At 36.4% G+C, this 21,165-nt stretch overlaps 1 protein-coding gene across 1 annotated transcript in view; it reads left to right on the top strand.

Annotated features, from left to right (window-relative positions):
- MCU (mitochondrial calcium uniporter) overlaps nt 1-21,165 on the top strand; it is a 166,933-nt gene that overhangs the window by 135,024 nt on the left and 10,744 nt on the right. Inside the window, exons 3-6 of the mRNA XM_087824349.1 lie at nt 10,026-10,196; nt 10,982-11,086; nt 16,522-16,682; nt 18,594-18,797. Coding sequence (XP_087680475.1) covers nt 10,026-10,196; nt 10,982-11,086; nt 16,522-16,682; nt 18,594-18,797 — 641 coding nt within the window. The remainder of the gene's footprint in view (nt 1-10,025; nt 10,197-10,981; nt 11,087-16,521; nt 16,683-18,593; nt 18,798-21,165) is intronic.

The raw sequence follows: 21,165 nt of genomic DNA, 5'->3' as shown, positions 1-21,165 counted from the left end.
ATAAATTCCAAATATATTTTTTGCCATAATGTATAAGGAAGGGCTTTACTACCACCTAAATAATTGTTTATTCTTTTAAAATGATAATCTTACTATTATCTAACATATCATAATTTAATGAAATAGCATATAGACTTTTGAAATCATATTTATAAATATAGAAGTGGTTATTAAAAATAAAGTATTTGAAGGTATCTAGGCATGAAACTAGTAAAAAATCTGTAAGACATTTATTGAGAAAAAGAAACTTTATTGAAGGACATAAAAGATAGGAATAAATGAAGACTTATACAATGTCAATGAATATGAAGACAACATTGTAAAAGTTCGCATCTTCCCCATGTGAATTTATAGGCTCAGTGCTAATCAAAACTCCAACAGGAACTCATGAGCTTATTTAAAAACTTACATGAAAGAATGAAACTATACACATAACTAAGATAAATTTGGAGAAGAAAAGGGGGAGAGAGAGAATTACCTAAACTACATATTAAGATGTAGTTCTAAAACCATAGTAGTCAAAACTAAAATATTGGTACAAGAAAGACTGTAGGATCAGATTAGAGAAACCTTGCATATATGGAAATTTGACATGTGATATAATTAGCATTGTAAATTAGAAGACTGGGCAGACTATTCAGTAAATGGTACTGTTACAATTGACTTCTTACCTCCACAAAGTAAATTCCAGATGGCATAAGGAGTAGAATGTGGAACACAAAGCTCTAAAAAGGAAAAAAGAAGTTGGCCAAATTTACATCCAAAACTAAAAACACTGCTAACTCTCTTAGGCTTCTTTTTATTTATAATAGGAAAGAAAAAAATCTGTTTTTTTGGTGGATAAAATGTAGTATATTTATATAACGAAATTCTATATAGGACTTTAAGTGAATGATCTAGGAATATGATTCAGTTTGGATAAATCTTAAAGCATTGTTCAGTATAAAAAGCAAGTTATAGAAGGTTTCATATAATGCTGCCATTTATGTAAAGTCCAAATACATGCAAAAAACATGTTGTATTAATTCTGTGTAGCAAATTATGGAAATACTTAGTGGTTTAAAGCAATAATAATATTTAATTATCTAAGATCTCTGTGGATTAGGAATTTAGGAACAGATTAGCTGAGCAATTTGGGGTCTTGTGGAGTTGCAATCCCATGTCAGCTAGGTCTGCAATCATCTGAAGGCCAGACTGGGGCTAGAGGTTCCAATTCTTAGGTAACTCACTAATATAGTTGAGAGGTTGATGCTGGCTCTTGGTGGGAGGCCCTGCTTCATCTCCATGTTGGCTTCTCCATAGGTTTGTAGGATTGTATTTATGATGTAACTACTGGCTTCCCCCAGAGAAAGTGATTCAAGAGAGCAAGGCAGAAGCTACACAATCTTTTATGGCATAGACTCAGAACTTATATATCATCACACAGGCTGTATTCCAATTATACAGACCAGACCTTATTTGATGTGGTATGATACTACACAAGGATGTAAATACCTAGAGGCAAGGATCATATAGAGCTATCTCAGAGGCTGCCTCCCACAATATTTACTATATATTGTATATTTGGGTATATGTGTGCATCTGTGTCTATGTCTATATATCTGCCTCTGTGTGTGTGTGTGTGTGTGTGTGTGTGTGTGTGTGTGTGTGTGTGTGTGTATCATGGATGGGAATGATAAGCACAAAATACCAACCTCAGGATAGCGGGGGTTTTTAGAGAAGAAAGATTACCCTGATTCAGATTGGACAAATGGGAGCAAGGCTTGAGTGAAGTAAGAAGTCTAATACAATGCAGTTGATATAAGAAAGAGACAGTGGTGGCCTGGATTAAGATGGTAGTAGTAGAGCACATTGGAGGGATTAGAGATTTTAGAAAATAAAATGAAAAGATGTGCTGACCTGTTAGATGTGAAGAATGTCATGTTCTGGCTCTAAGAGTTGTCTGTGTAAGAAATGTCCAAACCTGTAAAGAATTTTTATGAGTTTACTTGAGCCAAACTGACGACAATTGCCAGGAAGCAGTATCTCGACAGATTGAGAAAATATTGCATAGAATGGCAGCTTGGCAGCTTATTTTATGTACTCAAAAGGAGGAGACACAGGGAGGGTTACGTGCTATCTATTGGTGGTAGGTTAAGGAGGTAGGAAAGTGCAAAATGGAGAAATGTCTGGGATTGGATAAAAAGCAAAATGGAGAGACATATTTCTTTTACATTGGTGGCTACAGCATAGTAAATGTCCATGGAAAGGGACCAGGCTGAGGCAAGTCTTTCCTGGCATGATCTTGGATGTGTGGTCCTTGACTTCCTGCATGAAAGGTTTCAAGACACGAGTCCAGGTGATTTTGAGAATACGTTTATTAAAGCTTGGGACAGTGAGACAAAGGAAGGGCTTAGGATAGAAGAAGCAAGATCACAACAGGAGTCAGCCAGGCGGGGCTGCTTTGACTCAGAAAGAAGGTCACAGAGGCAAAAGAAGCGAGCTGAGGCAGGGCTGCTTGGCTCACTGAAAAGTCACAGAGGCAAAAGGAGGGCCCTTGGAGACAGGATTAGAGGGTTAGCCTGGGACGAGCTGCCACTGCCCACTGTTCCCTTGGTTACAAGTCTGGTCAGAACCCTTAGAGTTCAGGAGACAGAAAGCAAAAATATTCTCCTGTGGAAAAGGAGCAGGGCATGGGTATGCTCAAGGGATAGCACGTGCTGGCATTCTTTGTCTTAAGTGTTTTTATCTGTTTTCTGCTGGCGGGAATTTTAGGGGTGGTCTTAATCAGAATATTCATCAGCTTTCCAGATGTTTCCTGTAATATGCTGATGCATCAAAATGAGCATATAGTGGGGTTTGAGATCATTCTCTGGTCAGCTTCACCACTGTTTTGTATTTGTCTGGCTCTAGTTGATTTTTTTTGTTATTTATTCCCCTGATGTCATCTGTTCTTGCGTTTGGCTGGCACTAATGACACTAATTGGGTCTCTGTTATCTCTCTTCCTGACTAGGGTGATTTAAGCTACCCTCTCTTTGGTTGGGGAGGAGAGATGTAAACTATCTGCTCCTTGGCATCTTTGGTTAGGGAAGATAAGATCTTGTGATTTATTAGCTGGCTGCTAATTGCTCGGTTGTTTATTTAACTATCTGTCTCAGTTTTCTCATTCCACTTGCCAGGGAATTTTCCTAGCTTTTACTAATCTGCCTCAGTAAACACTTACAATACATAGAGGTAGTATTTGGGCAACAAGATAACAGTGAGGGGTTCTGTGGTCTGCTCTGGTGCAGACAGTTGTGCTTTGAGGGGTCTGGACAAGATTACTCTGATATTTCAAAATTATGTTATCTTAGATTCAAAAGGACAATAGACAGGTTCACTTCAGGTAAAGACTGACCTTTGTCAAGGAAGCTACAGGCCTAGGACATGAGTACCTACCATGACCTGCTTTTAGTTAGGAATTTTTATGTTCAGACCATCCTGTGTGGTTACTTGTGGTCCTGAGTTTGTAAGGCTACCATGCAGGCCTTCCTGAACTTGTCAGGTTTAGTATGTGGCCCCTTTTTTGTCCACAGAATAGTCAAGGATATCAGACAGTTTTCTGGATTGAGCCATAGTTATGTAGTGAAGGAAAATTAGAAACAACCAGGAGAGTGTGGAAAAGAAAGCTTTTTACAAAGTGAAGGGGTAGTTAACATCATTAGATGCTGGTAAATCAAGTTACGGGCTAAAGTTACTACCAAGTTTAGCTACCTAATGTCTTATCTGACCTCAGAGAAAACAATTTTTCAGTCAAAATATGAGATCCAAAGCCGTTTTGCATTGAGTTGAACTGTATGGCCTTAGCACCATCATCTAATCTTGCTCTACTTTATTCTTAGCTGTAAAAAAAGGGCATTAGTCTGTATGATTTCCCTGGCCCTTCTAACACTAAAACTTTATGATTATATTTCACATTCATGATGTAGAATATTACAAAACAGGGAAGAAAAAAATAGACAATGGCAAGACATAAGCCACTGGAATCACCCATCATATAAAGTTCAGCTCTAAGGAGCTTTGCAGAAAACACTCCACATGTGCTTCCTTATTGTACCAGTTCCTTTCATAAGTCCTTAAGATATATAGTCAAGTTCATAATATATTTTAGAGATTTTACCCATTATTTTGAATACCAATTGAACGTCCTACTATGAATTTTTATAAACATTTTTTAACAATTGGCTAAATAACAAGCATTTGTATTTATGACTTTTTTTATACCTGATGCCCCAAATACATTTTTTAAAAAATCTATTCCCTCTTCAAACCCAAATGTCTGTTTTCCTTGCACTTCTTTTAGTCTGGGAAATTCCTTATCTTTTTATTTTTATGCCTAAATCTGTTGTCATGTTCTGTCTCTCAGTATTCATATTGGATGCCCCATTTTCTAGACTTCTTTGAAGCACACTGATGTAAAACATAGCTTATTTCTTATTTTGTTGAAATGGAAATCATAGCAAAAGATGAAAATAGCCCAACCCAAGAGTCACTTGATGAAATTTACACTTAAAAAGAATATTTGTCTCCAGAGAGTAGTAGCAGACAACTGTCATTAGCTTGTAAATGCCCCTTGTGACTTCACTACAACGAGCAGCTATTTTAGATATTGTTAAATGGGAGGAACTTTGGTTATTGTCCTTTTTCGGTTGCAAACCGAGAAAACTAACATTTATATTACAATGAAGTGTGTGGGAAAGGAGGAGACCTGGGGATTTATTTCAAAAGCTGTATTATAATGAAGCTTTATCAGTTCTGAAATGTGCTATTCCATGCAGAGTTTCTCAGAGCTTTCCTATCTCATTACTTTGAAAAGCTTCTTGATCTTTAAAGGAAAAAGTTAGAGTAGGTGAGAAAGACTTTCATTTTCTTTGTTGACTTTGTCTCAGTTATTTTAAAACAATAACCCTTAAGCACTTACCTGAAACTGATGTTTTAGTAAAATTTTCCATACTTTATGTGTTTAAGAGCCATAGATTTCTCTTTTATTTAAATTCAACTCTACTTTTTCAAATCTGTAATTGAATAGTTTTTTCACATGTGGAAAAGAAATAATGAGGGAAAATACCAAGTGAACAAGTTAGTCACCTGATTTTATGAGCTCATCATCCATGACTGCCTGCAGAAGAGAGGGATACTCATGGCTGTGGCTCTGACTTTCAGAAAACAAACACTGGATTGCTAAGGATTCTTTTAGAAATGAGAAAGAAACTGACAAAAATTTCAAATATCTTTAGATATTGAAAACTTTAGATAGTACGTGCTGTACGTTCATATTACTATTTCTGGCCTCTTCTTCCTTAGAAACATAGACTATCCTTTTGGAAGCAATAGAGATTTTTTACTTGGCTTCTTTTTAGTTTTTATGTAAAAATTCAAATCATGTATTCACAAAGAATTAACTGCCATGGAAATTGCTGTTCTACTGTCAACAACTAGAACACCAGACAGAATATGTGAAACAACTGTTTTTAGACATTGGACAATAGCACAGGACTGTGATCTCTGAGAGAAGAGAAACAGATGAAATTAACCCTACATTGCCTCAGCTCACAGCTGAGGCTTTGGCCAAATTCTAAACCTTAAGACCAGGCCAGAACAACTTCCACGGAAAACAATTACTAGGAGCTGTGAAGTGGATAATTTTCAGTGCTCATACAGTGCCAGAAATCACTTGACTCTTCAGCCAGAAAGAAAAGACACTACTGAATATGTGAATATTCAGTAGGGACTCCCAGAAGAACCATACCTTAGAAGTGGGACCAGATTGGCCCTCAAATAAAGGATTCTCTAGATCTGTCCTAATAGATCTTTTTAAAGACTTGAAAGTAACTTAACTATACAAGATCCAGCATTCAACAGTGTAAAATTAACTGTTTTTAACCTACAATAAAAAAATGACTGGGAATATGAAGAAGCAGGAAAAGAACCAGAATAAAAATCAGTCAGTTGAAATAGACCTAGAAGTGATGAGAGGGTGGCATTAACAGAAAAGGATTTAAAAATAGTTATTATAAATATGATCCTTATATTCAGAGTGGAGAAAGAAAACATAAGCATAACATGAAGAGAAATAGATATAAAAATAAACAAATGGAACTTCTAGAGACGAAAAGTGTCTGAAGTGAAAAACAGTACAGATGGAACTGACAGCAGATTAAACACTACTGAAGAAAAGGTCAGTGACACTGAAGCGCAAACTCTCCAAAATGAAGCTGAGGGGGAAATCCAGAAATATATGAAAAGTGCCTCCCTTGGTGCCCTGTGCCACATGATCTGAGTGTAACTGGAATCCCAAAAGAAGAAGGGTGGGAGGCAGGGGGAAAATTTGAATAATGGCCAAAATTCTCCAAACTTGATGAAAACTATGAGCCCCCAGATCTAAGAACTATAACAACTCACATGCAAAAAAATCGTAAAGAACACCATAGAAAGGACAATTATAATAAAATTATTGAAAACCAATGATAGAGAAAATATTAAAAGCAGTCACAGTTAAAAAGGCATATTACATAAAGAGGAGCAAAGATAAATATATACTCTGCAAACCAGAAGACACCATTCTTTTGAGTGCTGAAAGGGAAAAACAATCTGTCAACCTAGAATTTTTTGCAAAATTATCTTTCAAAAATGAAGGTGAAATACAGACTTTTTCTGACTTGCCAAAGCTGAGAGAATTTGGTGCCAGCATATCTGCACACCAAGAAACTATTGAGGAAGCCCTTCAGGCACAAGAAAAATACCAAATGGAAATTTAGATCTATACAAAAGGAATGAAGAACACCAGAGGATGAATATGTGTATAAAAAAATAAAAGATTTTTCCTCATTTTCAAATTTCTTTAAAATCACTTGTCAAAGCAAAAATATGTATTGTGTGGTTTTAACATGTGGAAATAAAATATGGGATAGTACAGAGCAGGGGAGATGGAAGTATATTGTTGTATCGCTCTCTTCACTCTTCCTAAAATGGCATGATATTATTTGAAGATTACCCATGATAAGTTAAAGATGTATATTGTAAACCCAAGCACAGGGTTCGGCAAATCCAATAGGCCAAATCCAGCCCACTGCTTATTTTTGCAAATAAAGTTGTTGGAACAGTCATGCCCATTTGTTTACATTTTGCCAATGGCTGCTTTTGCACCACAGTGCAGAGTCTGTAGCTGGAACAGAGATCTTATGGCCCAAAGCCTAAAATATTTATTATCTAGCTCTTTACAGAAAAAGTTTGCCTACACCTTCTAAAAACATGAGAAGATATAGTCCATAAGCCATTAGCAGAGATAAAACATAATCATAAAAAATACTCAGTTAAGCCCTGGGTGGTGTGGCTCAGTCGGAGCGTCGTCCTGTACACCAAGAGGTGGTGGGTTTGATTCCTGGTCAGGGCACCATGGAGGGGGGCGGAGATGCCGATCGATGTTTTCTCTCTCCCCCTCTTTCTCCCTCTCTCCCTTTGATCAACTTAAAAAAAATCTCAGTTATTCTAAAAGATGGATGGCAAGAATATAGGAAAAGTAGAAGAAAGAACAGTTAGGTCAAGAAATTAAGTAGCAGGATGGTGGATGGACTTATATCCAACTATATTTATTATTTATAATTTATTAAATGCAAATAATATACACATTTTAATTGAAAGGCAGAGATAGTCAGATTGGATAAAATAGTAAAACCTAACTATATGCTGTCTATGGGAATACCCACTTTAAAAAAAATACATAGTTTTATTGATGTTTTAGAGAGAGAGGAAGGGAAAAGGAGAGAGAAAAAGAAACATGGATGTGAGAGCAGAACATTGGTCCACTGCCTCCTACATGCCCCTACTGGGAATTGAGCCCGCACCTGGGCATGTGCTCCGACCAGGAGTCCAACCAGCAACCTTTCGGTGCGCGGGCTGATGCCCAACCAACTGAGCCACACTGGCCAGGGTGGAAACCCACTTTAAATACGAAGACATGAGTAGGTTAAAAGTAAATGGATGAGAAAAGGTGTACCACAAAAACATATGTCTAAACAAAGATTTTATAAGTGAATAACCATAGTAGCCAAAGCCTGGAAACAACCCAGATGCCAGCCAATAGGTGAATGGATAAACAAATCATGGTGTGTCCTTTCAGGGTAATACTATCAGCAATAAAAATGAATGAACTACTAATTTATGCAACAACATGAATCTCAAAATCATTATGCTGAGAGAAAGAAGCCAGATTTTTAAAAAGTGTACATAATATGATTCTAGTGTTATGAAACTCTAGAAAAATGAAATGTAATCTGTGGTGACAAAAATCAAAACTGATTGCCCAGGAATTAACTGGGATGGGGATCAAGGGAATTTTGATTGTTGTGTCAAAACTCACCGAACATCCACTTAAAATAGGAGTGTTTTTTGTTACTTATAAATTATGCCTTAATAAAGGTTGCTTTAAAATTTTAAGTCATGATTAATCTCTCCCCTTCCACCCCACCTTTCCTTGAGATTCCTGAGTCTGATCCATGCTTCTATGTCACTGAATCTATTTTGTTCATCAGTTTATTATGTTCTTTAGATTCCACATATAAGTGGTGTCATTTGATATGTGTCTTTCTCTGCATGGCTTATTTCTCTTAGCATAATGTTCTCCAGGTCCATCCAGTGATGAAGGCCTGGGGTGAGGAGTGGGTGTGGGGTGGAAGGGGTCAATGGGAAAAAAGGGGACATCTGTAATATTTTCAACAATAAAGATAAATTTTTAAAAATTTTTAAGTCATGAAAGAATTTAATGTGAGGCTTTTTGTGCACATTGTAGACCTTATAAATGACTAGAATAGGTAAGATGTAAATGACTGGAAAATTTGATGCATTTGGGATCTCCAGAACTTTAATTCATATACATTTCCTCTCAACTCATCAATTCTGAGGGATATTAATCCTTAGAAACATTATAGAACGTACCTTTTGATCATTAAAAAGAAAAGCTAGTGAAGCAATGTCACTATGTATCAAGCAGTGTACTAAGTGTTTTAAATGGTTTCTTTCTTTATTCAGTAGTGATTAAACCTATTTTATATATGAAAAAGTGAAGCTCATAGAAGTTATATAATATGTCCAGAGTTAACAGCCAAAATTCCAGCCCAGATTTGACTCTAAACCCTGTTTTCCTTCCTCGGTGCTAATTTATCTTTAAATGCTTGGTTGCTTTTGTAAAAACTTCTGGTTCAAAATTAATTTATTTTAAAAACATTCATTTGAAAACTACTTTGAAAGAGTTTTTCTAACATTTGTTTTAGTGACAGGCTCTGCAAATCAAGACTATTGAGGAAAAAGATAAGGAAATAAGGAATTCTATGCCATACTATTGTAGAAAGTCCTTTCAGTTGTATAGCTTATAATACTATCTCCTTTATTAACTTTTTGTTAGAAAATCCCAAATAGTTAATCTTTGGCTTCTTGCTAACCTCAGGAAGATGTTCAGTTGTACATAAAAGGAACTGTTTTAGATTACATCATAATATGTTCACATTGTGTAAGAGAATGCTTACTTATCACCTTGGATATAATATTTTACTATAAATATGAGTTGACTATCCTTGAGCAAGAATCTCACTTATTGGTGTACTTTAAGATGTCTTTCATTCCCCAGGGCTTCTTGAAAGCTCTGGCTCCCAAGAGACACCTCCTACAGGTTATGGAATAGCAATCTCTGACTACTTAATAAAATCTTACTAAACAAACCAAATAAAGTTCTTCAGGAATACCAAGAACTTTACCTCAAATTCCTGAGAAGGCCTCTCCTTGATCCACTTAGAAGATAATACTTTGCATGTTTTCGTTTTTCTGAAAAGTGAGTTGTGTGATTCTAGTTCCCAGAATAACCTTCAACTAAAGCTAAAGGACATATTCTTAAACCTTTGAAAACATTTTAAAGCACACTAATAATAATGGATCCCACATAAGAATGGTAACAATGTAGCTGTAACTATAATGAAATCTAACTTTCATATGATTGTGGGTCTTTTTTATTCAGATGTGACAGTGGTATATCAAAATGGGTTACCTGTGATATCTGTGAGGCTACCATCCAGGCGTGAACGTTGCCAGTTCACGCTGAAACCTATCTCAGACTCTGTTGGTGTGTTTTTACGACAACTTCAAGAAGAGGATCGGGGAATTGACAGAGTTGCAGTCTACTCACCAGGTACAGTCACCTTCATTAGTAATTCCCAGCCCTCCATTTCTCCCCAAACCACTTAAATACACATACATGCACATGCACATGCACATTCACGCACACAGATGCTGCTGCAAAAGAATCCCTTACTCTTAACTTTCTTTGCTTAGTAAATGTCAGGAGAGAAAGTGATTTCTCTCCCAGTAGTTCTCAGAATATAAATGTTTAGTTTAAACAAATGTATATACACAGGGAGTCTCATTCAAAAGCACTTCACATATAATGCCATGGGCACTTTATATTATTAAGACCTTTTATCATTGCCTTGGGCATAGAATAACTTTTTCCAGTGGTTGAGCCCTCATCTCTGGAGGTATAAAATATTAGGGCCTCTTTTTAGATTTTCTTATGTCTTTCACATAAAAGTTTACTTTATAAGAACTAAAAACATGTATGATTTGAAAAGAATAGAAATAAAATAAGGCACTAAAAATTCCCATTTGACATGACACCCATTTCATTTATTTATTTTTAAGTGCCTTACACTTCCCCTCATTTTTACTTTGAATCATTTTAAATCTACAGAAAACTTGTTCGTGAAGTTCTTCAGAGAAGCATATTGTTAAATCTTCACAGACTTGAGGCCATGAAGACAAAAGCCTCAGATCACATAGCTTTGTTTAGCATAGACTTGGGGGGTAGGCAAAAAGTTAACTGAAATTAAGAGAGATATAATTTTTAAATCTCTTTTGAGGATTACTTTTTCCTGACACATGACAAGCTTAAATTTTCATATTACATTTTTTTCACAGATGGCGTTCGAGTTGCTGCCTCGACAGGGATAGACCTTCTCCTCCTCGATGACTTCAAGCTGGTCATTAATGACTTAACATATCATGTCCGACCGCCAAAGAGAGGTAAAAAGGAACCTTGACACGGTCAGAGGAATGTGGAAAGGGCTTTTGGAAAGAACTTAACTTTTCCCTGGATAACCTTGAGAAATGGGCAGTACTCAAAGAACACTGAAAGGTTTACCTACAGACTGTTTCAGTTGAAAAACTCATTGAGTACCTGGCACTCGGCCAGTACATTGACTAAAACTTAAATTCTACCTAGACGAAGAAAGCTTAGCTGATATTGTCACCATTTCACATAAATGAACTTTCAACGTAACTTAAGCTCCTTCCCTCCATACAGGCTAAAAGTCATGTTATTCTGATAACATTATAGGGGGAATCTTTTTGAAATAAAGCATGGACTCCGCTGTGCTCATAAACATTTGTAATAGGAATTAATCCACCTGCGGGTGAGCAGGTGAGGAACCTGAGGTCCACGTACGGGTGGGCGGGCAAGGAGCCTGAGGTCCACGTGCGGGTGGGCCTGCGAGGAGCCTGAGGTTCACGTGCGGGTGAGCAGGTGAGGAACCTGAGGTCCACGTGCGGGTGGGCCCGCGAGGAGCCCGAGGTCCGCGTGCGGGTGGGCGGGCGAGGAGGATGAGTTACACACAGGGGAATGTACATTCAGCCGTGAAAGGGAAGGAAGTCCTGCCGTTGCTGACATGGTGGGCCTTGAGGGCATTATACTCAGTTATTTTGTGAGTATATATGAATTCTATTTAGATGTTCTATTAGTAAATTTTTTTAAGTTGACTAACACATTCCTCTATAAAGTTTATGAGGAAAATTAAGATATGAGCTTCCATATATTGTCAAAAATTAGAGGTATTTTAATCAATGAATAATTTCAGCCATCTTGTCTAATACTATATTTTTAGAACAGAAATTAATGTTTTAGTTATTAAAAGAGGGCTATTCTCAAGTTGAATAAAGAAAGTAAAGTTAAAAATTGAGAAGAGGAGAAATTATATTTGCTTCCATGGTAACCAGTTTGGCAGCCTTACCATTCTGCTTTATCTGTATCTCAGAACTGTCGAATAATCTACCCAGCTTCCCTACATATCAATTAGAATGTGGAGTTTGCAAGGGTCAAAAGTCTACTTTAAAAAAAAAACTTTTTAATATTTAGATTCACACATGAAAACTCTCTCAGCTCTGTTAATTTGCCAGTGAGAGATTATGCCGTTAGATACCCTTTCTCACAGAAGCTCAGACAATACTGTTTTAAGTCCATAAACATCTTGTTTTCCCCACCTTTTAAAACATAGTAAAGAAAATCTCTTTTTGATAAAATATAAAATGTGTTTTAATTTTGTTTCTACTGTATTATCTTCCTCTCCTTGTCTGAGGAAGATACTGCTGGCATCACACTTTTTCAGGTGCATCAAGAAAGAGCAGGTTGACTTTCTGTACTAGAGAGGGATGCCAGTCATCCAGATGAGTAAACATATTTCTCTACCCCACGTTGTAACTCTTTTTAGTGAAAAAAAAAAAAAAGAAATTGAAGGTACTGGGTTTGGATGTCAGATAATGAGGAACACCAGGATTTTATATATACGTGGAGCAGATGGAACAAACCTGCTTTGTCTAATAAAAATTAAAACAGTTAATGAAGGAAAACTTTTCTAGGACAGTTTTTAAAGTTTTGACACATTTTTGTTTTTACTCACTTCTTACCCTCTTTAGCTTTCACCTCGCTCTCTTATTTTCCTTTTCCTGTTCACGGGTAGCACTTTAGGGCTACAAATGCCCTAGGAATGTTGTGTGCCAGTAAACCTAACTTCACACACTTCCAACAGGCACTGAGGATAGAGGGCTCATTCATATAGGATCTAATATAGCCACATTTAATGTTTACGTGGGATTGGCAGTCCATAGGTATTACGGGTCCTTAAGTGTATACAACTCTTACACTTAACCCCAAAACTGGAGGGAAGAGGAAGGAAAACACTGTAATGGAACGAGGGGGCAGGTCAAAGCAGTAAGGCTTAGTTTTAAACTCCATTGCATTCTTTTTGCTAACTGTAGCTGCATGTGGCTAGATTCCCCTCTGACCACTGCAAGATGAGAGAAGTAACTGTTTTATAACCTAATTAAATCTAGAATGGAGGGAAGAACATGGAGAGGGAGCACATAAGTCTCTTATCCCAGTCCATGCTGAAGTAGTAGTGAACTGCCTTCCTCTTAGGGAGCACCCAAATCTGCTATCCCAGTCCATGCTGAAGTAGTAATGAACTGCCTTCCTCTTAGGAGCACCCAAGTCTGCTATCCCAGTCCATGCTGAAGTAGTAATGAACTGCCTTCCTCTTAGGAGCACCCAAGTCTGCTATCCCAGTCCATGCTGAAGTAGTAATGAACTGCCTTCCTCTTAGGAGCATCCAAGTCTGCTATCCCAGTGCATGTTGAAGTAGTAATGAACTGCCTTCCTCTTAGTCTTGGGGAAGAAGAAAATATGCCTGAATTACTAGTGGTTGAAAGTTTTTGTGCTATGGAGAATCATTTGGATTGGCCCCACTGACCCCTTTCCCCATTTATCCATCCATCCATCCAGAGGATATTGGAGACCTTACTTCTATCCTAATGATGTAAATAATTTGAACAGGTAAACCAAATACCGACAATAACGAATGCCGTATAAGAGATTCAAATAGCCGAAGTCCTCAAACCATTTTAGTAATAGAAAAGACTTTTCAGTGCCCGTTATATCAGCACATCTCCCTGCCTTTATGTGACTTAATTTTCCTGGCACTGATGGCATGTGCAGAAACACTAGTAAGCATCTGGTTGCATTTTTAGTGAAGCAGACACTGATCATCCAAAAGTATTGTTGTTAAACTATTAGATTTACCTTCCTTTCTCCTGTAATTTCATCTCCAGTTACATGGGCATATATTCAGGGGCCAGGGTTTTGAGGCAGTTGTTTTCCTTCACCAGGATAATACCTGGGACCATGTTCTTCCTGTCAAAATAAAGCCTAGTCCCTTGAGTTTAGGCCTTTATGATGTCTCACCTGAAAGATAACTCTATTCTCAGGTCTAGAATTCTATGAATTATCACTTTATAGCCTTTTTGTTGCTATTAGAAGGTATTATGGTTGCTCATTAATTTTTTTTTTTTTTTGGTCTTGAACAGATAATAATACATCCACAAGTTCAACTCCCAAAGACAAAGAATGTATGGGAAGGGTTTTCTCATTCCTGTCCCAGCCACCCTTTTCTCCTTGATACCAGCAAGCAGTATTGTTTCTTTTGTTTCCACCCAAGATGGTCAGTGCATTTATAAGAAAATATAAATGCATAATTTTTTTCCCTTTTTTATGAAGATAATAGCATATCCTACATAATTTTTGTATCAGTCAGGGTTCAATTGGGGAAGCAACCACATGAACATTACAGAGTAAAAGATTTATTATAGGAGTGAAGCCTTATACCATTGTGTATGAAGCTGAAGAAGTAAGAGTCTGAAAAAGGACTTTGGAAAATTGAAGAAAAGTCACCAGTTTTTAAGCAATGGCACAGATGGACAATCAAAGCTTTCCAGAGAACCTAGAAATTCAGGTGCATCTGCCTGTCAGGATAAGGAGGATTGGCGAAGGAGGGCCAACAGAGAAATCCCTAGGACACTGTTATCAACTAGAACTTTCTGTGATGACGCAGATGTTCTGTTTCTACACTATCCAGTATGACAGTCATCAGTCACTTGTGGCTGTTGAGCACTTAAATTGTGGCTAGTGTGACTGAGGAACTGACTTTTTGTACCTAGTACAGAAATGTTTGTTCATCTTACCTGTCTAGGATTCAAATTCCTCACTTATAAATTATGGGCACCAGCCTTACTCATGCTGTTTATTGTGAGGCTAGATAACATGGGGGTAATACATGATACAATTTTGTTAACCATAGATAATTTATACCTACTTGAAGAATTGCCTTTTTGAAAGGACTTGCAGAAGAAATATAAATATTGGTATAGAAGAAGTGTTATAACTCAGCTCCAGGCCTGGGAGTCAGGAGACAGGGACACTGCCACTTAATTGGGACATTCTAGACAAGGTAACCACTTTCTAGAGTGCAGTTTCCTCTTCTGGTAACTTTGGAAAGTGTGAGGCTATATGCAAATGTGAGCTGCAACTTTAGTGCAAAAAAGACCCTGTTGACATAGATGACTTCTGCAACTTAGAGTGTTCTTGCTTTTATCTACTCCCATTAATGCAGCGTACATTTACGGAAGTGGGCAAGATACTGTATCCCGTTTTACTGTATCGGCTCTTCTGTCATTCAATTTGCTACCCTTACTTGAGTTTTTTATTGTTTAAATTCCTGTGATAATTGTACTAAAGGACATCTTTGAAGAATATTTCATAGACAACAGTATGGTAGTTACCAGAGAGAAAGGGGTGGGGAGTAGTAAAGGGTAATGGGGGCCAAATATATGGTGGTGGAAGATGATTTGACTTTGGGTGGAGAGAACACATTGCAATATACAGATTACATATCATAGAAATCTACACTTGAAATCTGTATGATCCCATGAACCAATGTCACCCCAATAAATTTAATAAAAATTCTTTTTAAAAAATATATAGCTAATCCTGAGTGTAGCTTATTTTGATTTAGAAGAGGGCTGAGTTTATGCTGTACTAACAAAATGTCACATTAAGGCCAGTATTCTAAAAACAAAAGCTTTACTTCTGGTGCTTGAAAAAAAAATGACAGCTGAAATCAGCTGGTTTTCTTATCAGGTTTCACAACATAAATTTTAGATTTCTGGAAATACATGCTAGTCACAGGAGAGGATATTGAATCAAAGAATTTAATCTTTTATCCTTTTAATCATTCTTATAACTTCATGCCCTTTAGAGCAGGATGTTGAGGTCCATGCAGCTATTCTGTGTCTTTCCCCAAAAGGAATAAAGAAAAGTTGGTATGCTAGGGGGAAGATGTATGGGAGCTAAGATTATTAGGATAATGGTATTTTTATTTATACCTTTGTATGTGCAAATTTGAAATACTGTATAAGTTTTCCTCAGGTGATACTAAAGGGGAAAAAAATCGTCAATTAAAATGGCAACGTGACAGATAAATGATAGATCAGCATTTTAATAAGCTTGATAATAAGATTGATTCTAAGCCTCTCCTTGTTTTTAATGTTATATTAAATATTTTATCTTTATCTATTGAAGATTATTATTATTTGTAGCCTCATGTGTAGCATTTAAACTTCCAGTAATATAATGGTGAATGTTGGTTTCAAAATTTTCAAGTTGCCTAAATTTGAATATACTTTCTAGGATTTGTAGGTACCGCCCTTTTTAAAAGTATTACTTCCATTTCACAATGAAAGTGGGATCCCTATTGTGGATGAATCTGCCATGTTCTTATTGTCTGATAGCCCCAGGAATAGCAACTCTTCACTTAAGGCATACATTTTTTTAAAAAAGTAACCTTTCCTTTCAGACCTCTTAAGCCATGAAAATGCAGCAACACTGAATGACGTAAAGACACTAGTCCAACAGCTATACACTACGCTGTGCATCGAGCAGCACCAGCTACACAAGGAGAGGGAGCTTATCGAAAGATTAGAGGATCTCAAAGAGCAATTGGCGCCCCTGGAAAAGGTACAAATTCAAATCTAGACTTTCGCTTCACTGGTATTTTTCCAGAGCATATATGTTTGCTTTTTTTACCTCCATATATGTTTGATTTTTTTATGTAATTGAGCTGTGTCAATCAAACCAGCCCACTAGTTTTGGGGACTGAACCATAAAAAAGTTTCAATCAAAGTTAAGAAAGAACTTAAAAAGAAATAGTTTTTCTGTATATTTTCAACAATAAAGATAAATTTTAAAAAAAACAGCACTTACAAAAATTTCTAAGACTTATATGAAGAAAATAAAAAACTTTACTTAAAGGCACAAAATAAGACTTAATAAAAGGCCCAGTAATTCTCTTGCAAGATATTTGTGTATAGCAATGCATGTTTTATGATGTTTATTATAATAATGAAAAGATTAACAAAAAAAGGAAAGAAAAAGAAATAGTTTGGACCCTCGATAATGGACTTAAAGCTTTGAGGTCTGAATGTCTGCCCTTACCCAGACTGACCACCTTTACAACAAAGATTGGAATAACCGCCGATCACGAAAGGTTCTGAGGATAGTCGGTAATGACTTTAATCAAGTTAAGAATTATATGGAATATTATACAGCTGTTTAACATGATTATGTAGATCTAATATGTTATAGAAAACTATTCACAATAATTTATAGAAAGTAAATTATAAAAGTATGCCTATTAGTGTATACTGTGATCTAGTTTTTAAATGTATTATGCTCATAGTTATACATATTTATGTATTTAAAATACATACATATATAAAGAAAAAATATGCTAATAGAGTAGTAGGATTATGACTGATTTTTCTTTATGCTTTTCTGAATTTTTTTTTTTTAAATCTGTCTTTATTGATTTCAGAGAGAGGAAGGGAGAGGGAGAGAGAGATAGACTATCATCAGTGATGAGAGAGTCATTGGTCGGCTGCTTCCTGCACGACTCTGACTGGGGATCGAGCCCGCAACCCGGGCATGTGCCCTGACCGGGAATCAAACCCCGATCTCCTGGATCCTAGGTCAATGCTCAACCGCTGAGCCACGCCCGGCCGGGCTCTGAATGTTTTAGAGTGAGCATGTGTCATCCTTAATTTTAAATGATACAAATATTTTCATTTTAAGAAATTAGACTATAAGAGATTAAGAAAGGGAATGAATAACTCTTTATATTGTGTATTTTTCTTTAAAAATAACACATATCTCAAGGTTGTTCTCATTAAATTTCAGACTATTAGAAAGTTGTGATAAACTAAACTCAAACTGTTGTGAAAGGGGGCGAGATTTAACTTTGGTATTTTCAAAATGTAAAGCATTTTTTAATGTGCCAGCTATAGTAAAATAATTATCATCCTATATTGAATATTTACTCTCTGCCAGGAATTGTACTAAGTATTTTCCTGTATTCTGTTAACCCTCAGAACAACTCAGTAATGAAGTTGATGGTGATTTGCAGTGAGGAAATCACTTCCGTCTGAATCCAGATCCCATGCTCTGACTCACTGTGCTGGTCTGCCCCCAGTAGACCCTTTGAGTAAAAACTGATAATAGATTAAATTTTATATGTGACAGTGAGAGAACATTTGCATGCTTTCATTTCCCTCTTCCCAAAGACAGTAATCTTGTATTGGATGAAGAGCTGTTGAAACTCACTCACTCTGGTAGTTTCACCATATTTTCAGCCACTTCTAGGGTGAAACATAAAACTACAGTGTCGTAAAAAAATATTACTTTTTAAAAATATTCAGTGAGAACTACAGGTACTATTTAGGAAGACAAGCCATAATTATTAGAATTGAGACTAACTTTTATCTTAATTATGAGCCCTGTTTCTTTAGTGAACATAGAACAGTTTAAATAACAGTTTTAAATGGATTCTATGTCGAAGTGCTTTACGATTGATCGAACATGTGTGCCCCATAGGTACGAATTGAGATTAGCAGAAAAGCTGAGAAGAGGACCACTTTGGTGCTATGGGGTGGACTTGCGTACATGGCCACTCAGTTTGGCATTTTGGCCCGGCTTACCTGGTGGGAATACTCCTGGGACATTATGGAGCCGGTCACCTATTTCATCACTTATGGAAGTGCCATGGCAATGTATGCATATTTTGTAATAACACGCCAGGTAAGAATTCCTCTTCAAGTAACTTTTTATGAGATAGTAAATGAAGTTTTGCTTGTCAAAGTAGTTCTCTTTTCTCTCATATTCTTTCTATGGCAAGTTCCCTTTAAGTACTCATTTATCCTTTATACACACATACGTGTAGGTGCACATACATGCCAGTTATATACCAGACACTTTTAGGTGCTAAAGAAAGAGATATAAGATATGGCTTCTGCCCTTATGAAACACACAGAGTGTAAAGAGAGCCATACAAACCATTAAATTCAGAAAAATATATTACAGTAAGTTATAGAGTAAGAGGGCAAATGAGAAGAGGGGTAGCTGTAGGATAATTTGTTCAGCTAAGTTGGCTTGGCTTTTTATGTACAGTGTAATTAACAGTCAAGTGGAGTAGTCCCAAGCTTTTTGTTTTTACTGAATTCTTGGAATGGAGACTTGGTGATACTTAATCAGATAGTTAAACTCTGGGCGACTTCTAAGTATTTAAACAAATACGTGGGGTTTTTTGTTGTTTTTACTTCATGGAAGAGAGGCAAAAATTAGTTATCTAATCATTTTATACTCTTGGCCTATTCTTTATCAACTGAGGTTCATTTATTAAATATCAGTAGCTATTACAGACACTGTTTGAATTGGTGGAATTTTTTTCTTTGGAATAACAAACTCATTTCACATTTTTTCTCACTAAATAACTGGTCTTCAAATTCAACCTGCAATACTTTATTTTCTTATGAAGCAAATGAAATAGTCCATTAATTATTAATAACACTGTCTTCTTAATAAATAGCTAATTATCCCTCCTTAAATAAATATCAGTAGCTAGAACTGATTTTTTTCGCCAGTGCTATTTTTTAGTAGCTTGGAAATTCATAGTGTCACTTTAGAAAGTATGAGGAGGGATTGATTATCACTTATTATATATGCAATACCGCCACAGAGCCAACCTCCCTTAATAAAAAAAAACATTTGAAATAGCTGAAACATGGGAGAAACTTTTTCTGTTTTCTTAGGAAACAGAAGAAAGCTGAGAATTGTTTCTCTTATATTTTTATGTGGCTGCTATAAAACATAGGCATTTTGCTTCTGTTGTTGTTAGACATGCTATAGGCCTGTTTATGTGTGGGAAAATGAAAGCCCAAAATGTTATTTAACCTTTCTGTCTTCCCAGACTTGTCTGGTAGAGAGGAGAGGAGAGATGGTAAACTGTTCATGTCTACCATTGTTTGCTCAGTCTCTACACCTAGTTCCACGTGGCTCATTCTAGTTGCTCTGTGAACAGAACTGAACAGCCAGATGATTGTATCTAATCACAGCTCTGGACAGGGTTTGCATATGTCTGTGTGTTTCTTTCCCTCTCGCCTCACTCATCTTCCCTCTTCTCTCTCCCTCTCCATTAGATACACACTCCTTTAATGTTTTTTTTAATGTATTGATTGAAGCCCAAACTACTTAGCCCACTATCATCTTTGCTGTTGCTCTGTCTTTTCCAAATGTCTGTCAACGTCCTGTGTATGTACTGTGTGTTCTAAACAAATCAAATTATATTTTGTATTCCCTTGCAAATGCCCTGAGTTGTTTACCACCTCATTCCTTACTTCACATATTCTTTCAACTGGGAAAGTTCTCCCTGTTGATCTTTACCTCTCATATTTCAAAATCTACTTAAATGCCTATCTTCCATGAACCTTTGACCAGTTACCTACAGCCAACTTCAAATATTTCTGAATTCCTATAAGTACATTGTGCCTCTCATTTCACTCATCCTATGCTCTTGTATTATAATTATTCACGTATAATGTTTTTCCCCCCTACTAGACTATGATATCTTTTGAGGCTAGGCATTTAGTGTTTTCAATTTTTATTGCCTAACACAGTGCCTTATATCTTTAATAGCCTATCTGTCCTAGTAAAGTGGCTGTATTTCTGTGATTCCCAAAGCATTTTTGCTGCCCCCAAGTGACAAATTGCAAAATAGCAGTAGTAAATAATCTTGTCATTTGTGAATAAGAAAACTTGACCAAATAAAATGTAATAGATTCTCATGTTAAATATTCTTTTCCGTATCCATAATTAACACCCATGAAGCAAAATGTTTGTTCAACATTATTTAAACTTTTCCAAACTCTTGTTACCAATGAGATGCTGCATTTGTTAGCAACCTAAATGTATTCCAATAGTATATTGTTCCAAAGAATTTTTACAAGATGACAAGCTCCTTGAAATCATAAAATCAAGTGGAATATTGAATTTTACTAATATTTCAGTAAAAAAGAAGCCTGACAATAAGAATTGCCATTTTGAGCTGCTTCACCCTGCCTGTGGACTACCCATCCAATACTCTACGCCATGTATTTTCTTTTTCTTTCTT

The sequence above is a fragment of the Miniopterus natalensis genome, chromosome 14 (genome assembly GCF_054644295.1).
Source record: "Miniopterus natalensis isolate mMinNat1 chromosome 14, mMinNat1.hap1, whole genome shotgun sequence".
Taxonomy (NCBI): Eukaryota; Metazoa; Chordata; class Mammalia; order Chiroptera; family Miniopteridae; genus Miniopterus; species Miniopterus natalensis.
This window is presented reverse-complemented; position numbering and strand designations above follow the sequence as displayed.